Raw genomic sequence first — 13,182 nt, 5'->3', positions numbered from 1 at the left:
CGTTTCAGCCTTTCTTCAACAACAACCTCCTCCTTTGAGATTGGCATTTCTTTGCAAAATTCAGCTCGCCAATTCCGTTTCCAATTCATGCCTTTTTTTTTTTTTTTCGGGGTTCGGGGGCGGTCGCCGATCGTATCAGATGACTGCACCCTCGTGCCGCTGACCGAGTGGAGCGCGTGGAGCGTCTGCCTCCGAAACGGCGCCCCCTGCGGCCTCAGGTTGGGACAACAGACCCGCACGCGGGAGAGCGTCGCCCCCGACCTCACGCCGAGCCCCGACCGGACCGCCTGCCCGTCTCGCAGCCAGACCAGGAGTTGCAGGATGAGCGCCGCGTGCCCGACAGGTCAGAACGTTTCTTCAGCGTAACGCCGCAAGTAAATCGCACGGCACACCACCTAAAAGTCGCCGGCACAGAAAGAGGGCCAAAGCCACATTATTTGTGACGACAAAATCATTTTCGCACCAATGAATTGAAACGCGATCATTTCCCGCGGCGCACCGTTTGAGCTCTCACGGCACGCCGGTCGGCAATCGCCCGCTTTAGAGCGCACCGTTGTTGCGGTCTACTGGTTTTGTCGGCAGGTTCGGTAGTTATCCAGTCACAGTAGACGATATTGCGTGGAAAGGTCTGGCGGCCAATGAGTTCAACGCTTCTTCCCATTGGCCGGGGCGCTCGCGAGGTCACGCCGGGGGCTCGGAGCCGTCGCGGACGTACGCCGTCAACGTGGCGGCGGCGGCGGCGGAGAGGTCACGGGGCCGAGGTGACCGCCGGACCGGCTCTCGACACGGACAGATACGGTCAGAAGGTGGCGTACTCCTGCAGCGCGGACGCCACCGTCGAGGCGCGCCAGTCAAGAAGAACTGCAAGCATCCGGTGGCATCGATTCCAACCGTGCCAAATAGAAAAGCGCTCCAAAATATGACTCGGAGTTAAGTGACACTGTCTTGTTGAAATATTTGGACAATCATTTCCTCCTTTGTGACTTGGCCTCACTCCTCCGTTCCCTGACTGGACTTGCTTCCTTTCGTTGTTCTTTTTCCATCTTTAATGGCTCATTTTTTTTCTCTCTCTGTCTCTCAGGCCTGTAACCCAGAACCTCGAACTGTGAGGCAGATGTGCTAACAATGCGCCCATTGTCGATTCCAACCCCCCCCCCCCCGCTTTTCAATGCATGGATTCCTTTCAAATGTCCTTGATCTTGATTCTTTCCCTCTGACGTTCCCTCTCGTTCTTGTTTTCATGCTCATGTCTTTCTTCAGGCGCTGCTTCCTTGACAAATACAAACTCGGTCAGTCACGTCGACGTCGTCCAACCTCCCAGTAACTATTTCTGAGTCCCAAAAAAAAAACCCAAAAGAAAAGAAAACACAGTTGCCCGCTTCAAATGAAGACATTTCAACTGCTTTCCTTGGCTAACAGTAGAATCTCCAGCATGGAGGCCTTTCCTTTCCTTTCCTTTGGGCTCGAAGGGGGAAACGTTATTTGGGTGACACTCTTCATTTTGATTCGGTTCGAGCGGAACGGGTTTTGCATTTCGGTGCAAATGAACGCGAGTGTGAACATTTTTCCCTGAGTGGAGCGCGTGCGCCGAGAGAGAGGCGTGAACATCTGGAGCCGACTCGCCGAGACCTTTAAGAGCTCTTGAAGCCAGAAAGAGTCGCCGTCAGGGCCTGCGGCGGAAGGCCTACCGTAGAAGCTCCGACGCAAATCCTTACCAAGTCTGTCGGCTCCGGAGCGACCGCGTTATACGTCGCGCAACGGGGTGTCTGTCCTCTTCCAATTTCGAGAAATTCAGACCGCCTGTTTGACTGAGCAGCATGAAATTTGGGAGCCGCGACTATCGCGGGTAGAGCCACAAAACACAAAAAAAAAGACTCTGCAATGCGTGTCGAAGTTTATCGTTTCAATTTGGCTCCTGATGCCAGCTCGACTTGGCAAAATACAATTTGGCGGATGGACTCCGACACGTCTCGAGAAGCCGCGCCCGAAGTCGTTCACGAGCTCATTTGTTTTGGATTCAATTTTGTCGGCTTAGCACGCGTGCCCGCGACCCGGGTGACGACGAGCGCTTTCGGATGAGGGATGAATGAACATCAAATTTGGCGTCGTGTCTGTTATGCGAAGAGCCACAAAAAACAAAAAAGAAGCCACGTCGCTTGGAAAAGACACAGGAAGTCTTTCAGTTTGAAAGCATGACATGGTGATGCGGTGGGCCATTTCCGGAGCTTCTTCAAAGACAATCTCTTGTGACGCCGTTGGGGGTTTTTTTTGAGAAGTAAAACTCAGCCGCCGACTTGGCTTTGATGTAGCGTCGTGAAAAATAACTGTCATGAGTAGACCCGCACAAAAAGTCGCAAGAGGCCAAAAATCGAAAAGAGACAAAGTCCGATCCGGTCGAAGCTCCTTTCGACGCACCCGCTTGACGTTTTCACCCCGCTCGCATTTCAAAGTCCCGATTTCAAGGCATTCATTTTCCATTTGCCCGTTTTGCTGACAACCAACGCCTTTTCAGCGTACACGTCGTTATAACGAGCGCATTTTTCCGACAAGATGGCGAAAAGGCCTTCGTGACGACGAATCGTGGCAAGCCAACCGCTCCCGCGACCTTGCTTACGAACAAAATGTACAGCCCCCCCCCCCCCCCGTGTCAGGAGCGCACGGTCATGAAAACACGTCCGCTAAACGGAAGCAAAGCTGACTGTCTGCGAAGGCTGAAATTGTCTGTGACTTTCGAAAGGGAGCCTCCCGGGTGAAGCTCAGCCGAGACTGCCGATCGGCAAAGTCGACGATTTCGACAATCATCCGTAAGGGCGACAAAATCGTGGCACAGTTGGAGGCCAACGGATCGAAGGACGATCGTAAACGCCTTCGGCGCATCCTGAACCGGAGAAGGCACTTGGCGTTCGCTCATTGAAAGTTTTCAGAGACAAAGTCGGGAGGAACGCTGCAGTTGTGTGTTTCATGTCCAATAAAAATCTCTTTTTTTCTTGATACTGTATACGCATATTTGTTTATGCTCTGTGACATGTTTTTACATCTACGAATGTTCATACTGTATTGTACATCGTAGTTGGCGGCCATTTTTAACGGTAATGGCTGCGACGAACAAGCGTTATAATGTACGGATTCGTTCTGTGCTTCGACTGTACGTCGTAACGAGGTTTAGACGCATTTTGCTTTGAGATGGCCATTTTGGCCAAAGAAATGTTCATCCTGTATTACACATCGTAGTTGGCGGCCATTTTTAACGGAAATGGCTACGACGAACAAGCGTTATAACGCGCGGATTCGTCCTGCGCCGCGACCGTACGTCGTAACGAGGTTGGGCCGCATTTTGCTTTGAAATGGCCATTTTGGGCTCACGTGCGGCCATTTGCGAGGTGCGAGGCGTCACCGGCGTTCCCAAAACAGCTCACCGGCGACGGCGCATTGCGAAGTTCTCGGCACGTTCTTTGGACCGTGTCGAACGCTCGTCGCGCAAGTGTTGCTTCGTGATATTTATGCTCCCAAATGATTGCGGGAAACCGTTGACGTGACGTGATCGGCGTCTTCGCGTCAATGTATTACTGCGACATCCGCCGCAATAAAAGCATTTGAGAAAAGGTCATTGAAGCCATTTCAAAACGTCACGAGTGTGGACCAAACGTCGCACTCAACAGGAAGGAAGGCTCGTTTCAAGACGATTCAAAGCGCTTCACGCAACATATTGAAAGCATTGGAGAAAGAGAAACAAAAGAGGAAGATGTTACAAAAAAGAAAGAAAGAAGAACCAAATCATCGCAAATAATGGGATTCAGACGACAGTTTGGATAAAAGACTGCGTGCAAATGGTGATGACGTGAGAAGAAAGCCTTGATTGATGACAACGCTGCTGTCAAAGCACGTTTGAGGAGATCTCACATATTTGGGGGAACAATCAAATGCTGTGCCGCTTTGTTTCGGTCTATTTCTGGGAAGCCCACCGGACACCTGCCCCCCCCCCCCCCGATAACCTGAGGGGGTCGGGATGCTCGATGGAGTTGGTGTACATCTTTTGGTCTGAGACCATTTCGAGATTTGTGGAGCCGCGGCAAGACTGAAAGATGCATTTTTTGATTGACTGATTTGAGGGCAGGTGTGACGTCTTGTGGTCCACTTTGTGGGATTGGGAAGGGAGGGAGGGCTCTGCCCACCGCATTTCGGATCAGCCGCGTCTGCCTGACTGAATTGTATTTGCTTCGTCCTCGGCGCCGACGGCCATGACGCACGTCGTGCTCTTCATGTGCTTTGCATTTGGCGCGTTTGATCAAACGGCAAACATGCCAACGTTTGCTTTTGTGGGGGAAATGTCATCAGCGCGCAAGTCTGCATCTCGGGAGGCCGACAAGTATTCCATTTGTGACATTGATACGAGTCCAAACAAGGTTTGGGCTTTCTTCTGGAATTTGCTTCAGTCTCTCCGATCACGAACGACCTTTGAAAGGTTTTTTGTTTTTGTTTGTTCGTTTGTTTTTGTCTCTCAGAGTAACTCCCGCAGAAAAAACCGAACCGAAATGCCGCAATTGTTTCACTTTACGACGTGAGACTGGAAGTCGGACCGCTCCGATTGACCAACTATCCCCTGCGGCGCGCCACGTCATTATTTTTCATTGTTTTTACATTTCGGTTTAAAGCGCTGCCATGAAATACGAGTTTCGTTCATGCCTTGAGATACGAGTTGAATTTGCACCTTAAGGCACAAGATTCATTGGTTCCTCGGCAAACGCTCAAACCTCAGATCATCTTTCGCCTTTTTACGAACGGAAACGCTCCACCACCACGCCCGAGAAACTTTGGGGAATTTCTACTCCTCGTTCAAAAACGGGACATGATTTTAAAGTGACAGCGCAGAAAAAAAAAAAAAAATGAAGACACGACGATAACGACGATAATCCAGTCACCGGTTCGGTCGATGACGTGTCGGAAAAGTAGCAAAAACGTTGCTCGGCGATTTCCAAAGAGGTTTGCAAATCCTTCCTTTGGATTGCGGCCAAAGTTCATGGATTTGCCGTCACGCAAGACGACCGAAATCGGAGACGATGGTCGTCCTCGAGTACGACAATGACGTCAAGAATAATTTGAGCTGAAGCGCGAGCGTGTCAGTTTTTGCATGCGATTGCCTTTTGGGCCTCGCCGGCCCCGACTGCGCGCCGATGCTCGAATTGATCCCAAGCCAAAGACTCCGTCCGTCCGCTTTCACAAAGAAAGGCCGAAAAGTCGACTTGGCGTGCGACGAGCGAGCGCATCGCCGCGTTTAACGACTTGTGGAAAGTCCCAACCGAGAGGCGATTGTTGGGGCGGGCTCCCCCGCGGCGACGCGCTCGTCGGTCATCCGCCTCGTCGCGGTGGGCGGGCGGTTCGAATGGCGACCGTCAGACGGGCGGTCCGCCGGCGTCGCGGCGAGCAAACAAAATGACGCGGGATGAGAGTCCATCCCGACGGATTCCGAACGGGAGCGCGCCGGTTGTCTTTATTGAGTTCATCTGCGACTCGTTGGCAGAAAGACACACGGATGCGGACTTGTCGGAGCGCGCCGCGTCCTTCCAGGTTCCGCTTGTGTTCTGAGCGCCGTTGCGGACTTATGTTGTCACCGTGCGGGTCGCAACGCCGAGCGGTGGCGCCCGCTCACTCAAAGATGCGCTTCTACCCGCAAAGGCTTCCTTCAATTCTTCTCTTGTGTCTCGTCTCTCGTTTTTTTTTTTTTTATGCCCCCTTAGCCCATTTGTTTTACTCCTTGCGAAGAGCTTTAGGTGGTTCCACTTCTTTTCCCTTCCGTTGCCTTTTTTTTTTTTTTTTTTCCTCCTGTATGATTTTGTTCTTCCAAGGAAAGAGAGAAAGAATTCCTGCCCTGCGCATCTGCTTGTAGTCATCGGCGCCATAATCTCCACATAAATGCAGCGCCAAAGCCCCTTTTATTGCTCATGAAGTCAAACTAACTCTTGTCAAATGTTTCCAGTCCCTGTGAAGCTTTCGCGTCGGAGCATCACGTCCAAAACATTTGCTTTCAAAGTCTCTGGACGGGCGTCAGACCTCACATGTCTTCCGTCAATGCGATCACACAAAAATATGCCCACTAATAGTCTCTGTTGTGTTTTGAGAAGGGCTGCGGAAAGCGCAGCAGCGCTCTCGGCGCAACTTGATGTTTCTTCATCAAAGCGCGCAAATAGCAGATGTCTTCTTTTTCACGTCAGCCGTTGAGCGAGCGGGATTTAGAGCCGTTTCCATAAAACAGCAAGACGGGACGCCGAGGAATTTCGCCGCCGCCTAATTAGGAGGCGGCCGGCCGGATCGGGACCCCCGAGCCTGGACTCGGACACCCAATGATGAGAACGCTCAAAGCGCCATCGTGGACGGAGCAGCGATACGAAGACAATTTCAAAACGGGGAGATTTTTAGTTTTTTTCCCCTTAAGACTCGTCTTGGTTCGCAAGGCTGAAGCTCGCCAACTGTTTTGGAATGCATTGGCGTGATCGATTGATTATTTTAGTCCGTTTATTGAGATAAACATTGACTTGGGCTGAAATGGAATCGCAAACCGGTGCTTTCCGGTGACGATGACTGTTGATGAGCCGAATACGCGGGGCAACGGCAAATTGGGTTCAGAGATGGCCTCAGGATACTTTTTTTTTTTTCCCCTTTACACTGATTTCAAAAATGCGCCGAGAAAAAAAGAAAACGAGGGCGTACTTGGAATCGGCGCAAAAAATATTGATCTACAGTAGCGGACTAGCTTCTGGGATTCCAATCAAATGTTTATATATTGATCGCTCAAAAACTGCGCTGGTTTGGGGGGGGGGGAGGGGGGGTGGGGGTTCCGTTGGCAGGTGTCCGCTTTCATGGAGGACAACCGAAATCAGAGACGATAGATTGAGCAGAAGCTGAAATTCGGAGCACGTGGACAAGTTTGAATGAAAGTGCGGTTCAAAAAGATTCGTCAATCATCAACATCATTCATTTGTTCATACGGAAGCAGTCGTCCATGAGTGGTTCTACTGCGGGCGAAACGGGACATTGTCTGCTAGACAGGAGCTGTTTTCAGAAAAAAAAACAACAAGTGGCATCAAATCAAAAACACACCGGGGCCTTTTTCTGGGAAACTTTTATTCGTGCCCGACGAGCCCGAAGTGCGTTTTGAAAAGAGCCCCTTCACTCCGAATCAGATGGAGACGAGCGCCAAAGTGCGCGCGGCAAACCAACAGGATGGAAGGCTTGCGGCCCAGACGAGGATGTCTCGCCCCCACCGCGTGGCGGGAACCGCAAGAACAAGCGCAAGCGCACGAGGTTTTGGCACTCATCTCGACAGTGGTTTTCTTGCGAGAGAGCGAGAGAGAAGGGGGTGGCTGAACAGCTGGATTTCCTCTGCCACCTTTTGGATCATCTGTACATGTCAGACGTGTTTGAATGAAGCATCCCTTTGAATTTGGCTCCAGTGTTTTCGGTGGCACCCGAGACCACTTTGGCGCCGTTAGCGGACAGCGGGCCACTTTTATTCCCACAGCGCAGCTTGAACGCGGCACCCTCGCAGCGCCGTTCCAAACACGACAGCTCACGATCATTGGCGAGCGTGTCCAATTTTCTCAATGAGCAACCCATTGGGAGAAGATTTCCAAACCGCGCGGCACAACGGCTAAATGCTGCCGCGCCGTGTTTGCTTCGAACTTCTTCATTCGGCATTTCCCGAACGCAGTCGGCACTCCAAGCGTCCGGCTGCGGAACTTTCAAGTCTATCGGACGGCCGATTAGGGAGCCGGCGGAAAGCCTTTTGGCACTGGCATCATGCGTTCTGATCGTTTGCTTCCGGTCCGTTTGAGGGAGTCCGGTCAGTGAAAGAGTGAAGCTCGCTACTTCCGTCTCACCGGTGGCTATTTTATCTGTTTGGGTTGCTTTGGAGACTTGTGTCACATGACTCGGTTTCACCAAGCCAACCCATGTGAGGACGTCAAGATCTCCCCCCCCACCCCTTCGCCCCCCTCCACTCATTCACACCTTGCCGACGAGTCAGCTCATCCTTGGGAGCCATTTTCGTGTTCCTCAAATGTTCACCGTGGCATTCCCAAACAAAGAGAGGTCGCATTTTCACCCCCTTCCACACTTCTTGAGTGATCGGATCCGCGCCATTCCAGCTGAGAGTCCGACAGGCCACATTTCAACTGTCGAATTGACGACGCAGCTTTGGTGCTTCAACTTTGCGGCGTTCGCACGCAATTTGGACACAAATGGTATTGTCCCGTTTTTGTTACGGCGCGGACTGGACGCCACATGTGCGAGGCCGCGCCCTCCCTGTAAATCTTCGGGTTTGTGAGCCATGGCGGCGCGTCGGCCTCAAATCTTTCTTCACTTTCTCACTTAGAGGTCTGCGGCAGAAGAAGAACCGAGGCATAGATGGCACTCGACAACGCCCGGGCCGGGGCAACTTCGGGACCTTATCGTGTGGCCCACCATGATGGAAGTTGACTTTTCACTCCCTGGAAGTGTCCTTTTGTCCAAAGGCCGCGTTGACTTTTGTTTGTGCCCGTCCAAAATACTCCCCCCCCCCCGCCCCCCAAAAAAAAAAATGTCCTCACTTTGTGTCCCGTACCCGTCCCAATACTTTTGACCGAGGGGATGGAGGACACGAGCTCATAAAACGTTGCACATGTGCTCTTATTTACAGTTAGCGCTGAGTCTGCGGTTGCCGTGGTAACATTGCCCATCTCCATTTTCTTTCTTTTCTTTTTCGCAACACGCTCAGCAGACAAAAGCCATGAAATCTTTTTTGACGACGGTCCCTCGGGGAGCGTTCTCGACTGTGCTCCAAACAAGTGAGGTGAAGCAGCATTGCGTTGAGGACACCGCCGCTTTGGAGCGACCGTTGTTGAATCTCGGCCCGACATATTTTCTCTTCCTTCCATTTGTCGGGGGTGTCGCGATCCAGTACAGTGGCGACGTCCCCTTTTTGCTTCCTGAAGGCGTCACCATACTTTTTGCTCGACCGTCCCATGTTCCTATTTTGTTTTCGTGTGGTCATGCAAGTGCTTTTGTTGAAGTCCGTATTTTCTTTGCATTAACCGCGTCCCAATACTTTTGTGCAAGGTCCATTTTGTTTTTCACTTTTGACTCGCTCGGGATGTCACGATACTTTTGTCCAAAGACGACACTTGCACTTTGCAGTGGTTGGATGTGTCCCATTACTTTTGTCTAAAGGTTACATCTCAGTTCTCCCCCCCCCCCGACTCCTCCGTCTTCTTCTGATTTCTTCCAAACGTGGCGATTTGCTGCATGTAGCGGCCTGATACGTCTGTCCGTCCGCACGTTGCGAGGTGCTTCCAAGCGTCGTCTTTGTCGAGCCTTTTGCTGAAATTTTTGATGGCGTTCCAGAAGTGCCTTTGCGCCGGCCAAGTAAACCAACACCTTTGGAAAAACTTGATCAAAGCTATTTTGAAACACTTTTTTTTTTCTTTTTTACTTTTGTTGTCATGCCGTGAGATGCGCAAAAGAAATTTGACTTTGCGTGTAACGCAACCGCATAATGAGGGACAGGACGGCTGGACGGACTCCGGCAGACAAGTTGAAGGATAAACCAGAACACATGGGCGCCCCAGACGATTGTGTTCTGGGCAAAAGGTCGACCCCAACAAGGGCCCGATCCGATTAGAGAGACAAAATAATAAGAACACACACACACACACACACACACACAAATATCGATCCATTTTTTTACACTAATTGTGTCTTTTCCTTGAAACCAATCAAAGACACTTTTTTGGAGTCTTACTTATTAGGTAGGGCCTGACAGAATGAATTAGCCGATATTTCCCCGACCTTGCCCTAAAAAGAATCGTTCTATTTTTTCCCCTCACAGTCCAAATTAAGAATACGATGAAAATGACATTTGAACATGAAAAGAAAGTGGCACAAAAAAAGAAAAGGGCCGACGTTTGCCGATTTCTCTCTCTGCTTTAAGTGAAATACTGCCTGTAATTCTTATCTTTGTCCTTGAAGGCGTTAAGAAGTTATTTATTTATTTGGTTTTTTGTTTTTTTTTTCATTTGAATGCAGTAATTGACTATTTCTTCCCTGTTCTCACACTCTCATTGACAAGCAATAGGAAGTGAACATGTCGCTTTCAGGAAACAAAAAAAAAGACCACTCGCACTTCTCCATATTTGAGGCACAGTGTGTTGGCTGCAAGCGCCTTCCAGTCCAACTTTGCAGTCAAGCGAACACAAATATTCAAACACCAAAATACACCAGCAAACCACATCAGCGAATGGAACAAAAGTCTTCTCGCTTCATGCTAGCAAAAAAAAAAAAACCCCACCATAGATGGGCTGGCAGAATTAGCATGGGCGTGGCAGGAATTACGAGTCTTCAAACAAGTGCCACTTCAACGCCGAACGCACGGATTTCATTGGCTGGATGTTGAATAAAGGCTTGTCTATTTTCTCGTCTCCAGACAGCAGAAGGCCGAGGACGCGAGGGAGAGGCCGCAAGCGGAAGCCCAAACCGCTTTGGATGCTCGCCAACAGCAAGGCTAGCGACGCTCGCAACGTCTTCTGACCCCGACCGCCCGTCCGCCACCATTACACGCAGGCAAATACAAGGACGCCCTTGATCAACTGAGCACGCACGCAGAACAGAAATACGAGGAGATCCGAAATGTGGCGGCACGGCAGGGGCGGCGCTACGCGGCGGCCAATGGGACCGCCGCTCTGGCCGCCCCCACATCCAGGGGTAGAAGTTCACCAAGGCCATCGGGCGGCGTCACTGCCGCGCATTCGACCGAAGCTCCCGGATGCCGGGCCTCCGCTCGCTCCAATCCAGCACCCGTCCAAACGCGTGTCCGTACGATTGCAAAATTCCTTGACCGTTTCATCGGCCATTCCCGAATCGACTCGCGGGCGTCAGCCTGGTCAACCCGCGGAAAGATTTCCGCCTCCGCCGCCCTTGTACATTATGAAAGTACTCGTGAAGAAAAGCTTTAAAATGTCAACTTGTGCAACGGGACGGGTCAGAGGTCGCATTCGGAGGGGCGCCCACCTGCTTCGCTTGTGCAATGGTAAAAATCTTGTGGGGCGGCGTTGCACGAGTTCTCGCCGGATGCGCGTCCCGCGCAACCTTGATCTCGGCCAGAGGGTTCGTTGGCTTACTCCCGAATAAGCGTTGATGGACTTTAGCGCAAAGTCTCGTATGCAAATGCCTAGCGAGCATGCCTGAGGACGTTTGTTGTATTTGTTTGCGTATGTTGGATGTATCTGTAAGACTGGAGGGTGCTCTGTTATTTAATATTATTATAAAATGCCTTTTGTACCGAATAAACACCATTCCCTCAATAAATGGCTGCGGCTTTCTGCGCTTGGGTAAAGTCGGGGTCCCAAACGTGGAACGGTCGTGCACCGCAATGCAGTAATTGATCCCGAGTTGAGCTTATCACTGCTACAAGGTCGACCCCCGCCCCGTCCGCTAATGCAGCCCAGCAAACATGGCATCTTTGACATCTAGAACCGTCAATGGCAGTGAGCGAGTGAACCTCCGAAGAGCCGCGCTGTTGCTACTTCCGATTCAAGCGGGAGCGGACAGGAAGTGGATCTCAAACGGGACCGCGCCGGAAAGTCGAGCCGGGAACGACTTTTGTGTCCACTCAGCGGAGCGCGTCACGCCTAAAGAAACGCCCTGGTTGACCGACAAGGAGGCGGGGCGAAATTCAACAAAACGTGTCCTACCTGATGCGTCTTGGGGATGGAGGTGGCTTTCTCCGAGCGGCAGGACAGATCATCCGAGACACGTCTTTTCTTGACCACGCGGCATGTCGTCGGTCCTCTCGCACGCCCGCAAGTGAAACGTCTGATCCTCTTTGTTTTTGTGGGGCCGCATGCGATCACGTGAGATTTCTGCCTCGGAGGACCGGATTCTAGGCCGCAAGTGGAACAGAGTCTTTACGTGAGCGGTGGTCTGTGTGGAGATTGTTGGAGCACCTCACATCACACACGATACAACGCAACGGTTACATGGCGGACTTTTTTTTTTCCCTTTGTGTGGGCTCTGTCGCAGCTTTTAGAAAGAAAGAAAAAAAAAAACGATTTTTTTTCTCTCCTAGGGGTCTTGACTGACAGCCCTCATAGAATCATCCATCCCTCCGTCCATTTTCTGAACTGCTTTATCTTCACAAGGGTCGCCGTTGTGCAGATTACTCGGGGGGGGGGTTCGATTATTACTTCTTAAATGATCGAGAGAAGCCAAAATCGAAATCACAATTACATTTTGGTTCATCGTCCAGCCCGACGACAAACGTGTCATTCAAAGCTGATCTGAATGTGCATTTGCTTTCACATGCCCACATTCAAACAGCAAGTTTGTTGACAAAAAGTCTCCTCTTTGGAGGCTTTGCCGCCAAATCCAAGAAATTGGCAACATCGGTTACAAATATCCAGCTGAAAAAAATGGACAACAGCTTAATTGTAAATAATAAAAAACATCATGGAATCCATAAATCTGTCATTTATCTTCTTTCTCTTTCAAAACCATTGATACATCTCGTGACCTTTTAAATGTTTCACACACGCTATAAAAAGCCTGTCGGTGACGCCAGCCTATTGTTGCTTCCAGGCTGGGATCACTCGCAGTCACACAATGTTTGAAGATCTCCACTGCCAGCCCCAAAATAAATGTCAGGGAAAATAGATCACTGTCGATGGCTCATTTAGTATTCAAACTTTTCAGCGAGTTGACGCATTGTGGAAGTACAGTGTATGGACCAGAGGGATTAAAACATTTTTTTAACGCACCCCAACAAATTCTTCAGAAAAATGCCATGCATGTTGCCAACAGTAACGGGTGGGAAAAAAAAATGTGGAAACATCTGAAATTAGCCAAAAGTTAATGATCTGGCCGGATCGACCCCCCCGCCCTCTAGTTCTGGCAGTGGCCTTCTTAAGAGGGCCATTCAAATGAACTATTTGCTTCAAACACTAAAGCACATTTGTTCCCAAAAAAACAAAACCAAATGAGCAGTCGGAATGAACAACTCACTATTTTGCTGCTGAAATAGTTCCTCTGTTGGGGAAAAGCTCTCCCCGACCGCTCGAGTTCGTCAAAAGACTCGTTTCCCGTTCCAGCGCCATGTGTTGCCACCTTTGGCGTGGCCTTGTGGTCTTTTGACAGCCAAAGACTTGACAAACGTGTCAG

The 13,182-nt window shown here is 50.6% G+C and overlaps 1 protein-coding gene across 1 annotated transcript in view; it reads left to right on the top strand.

The window, feature by feature from the left end:
• The window catches only part of rspo4 (R-spondin 4), a 39,307-nt gene extending 27,985 nt beyond the window's left edge, over positions 1-11,322 (top strand). The window contains exons 4-5 of the mRNA XM_019860440.1: positions 140-343; positions 10,454-11,322. Coding sequence (XP_019715999.1) covers positions 140-343; positions 10,454-10,557 — 308 coding nt within the window. The 3' untranslated portion in view covers positions 10,558-11,322. The remainder of the gene's footprint in view (positions 1-139; positions 344-10,453) is intronic.
• Positions 11,323-13,182: the final 1,860 nt, after the last annotated feature.

This window comes from Hippocampus comes, unplaced genomic scaffold (genome assembly GCF_001891065.2).
Source record: "Hippocampus comes isolate QL1 unplaced genomic scaffold, H_comes_QL1_v1.1 scaffold106, whole genome shotgun sequence".
NCBI classification, from domain to species: domain Eukaryota; kingdom Metazoa; phylum Chordata; class Actinopteri; order Syngnathiformes; family Syngnathidae; genus Hippocampus; species Hippocampus comes.
The sequence above is the reverse complement of the archived record's forward strand: the minus strand, read 5'-3'. Positions and strand labels throughout refer to the sequence as shown.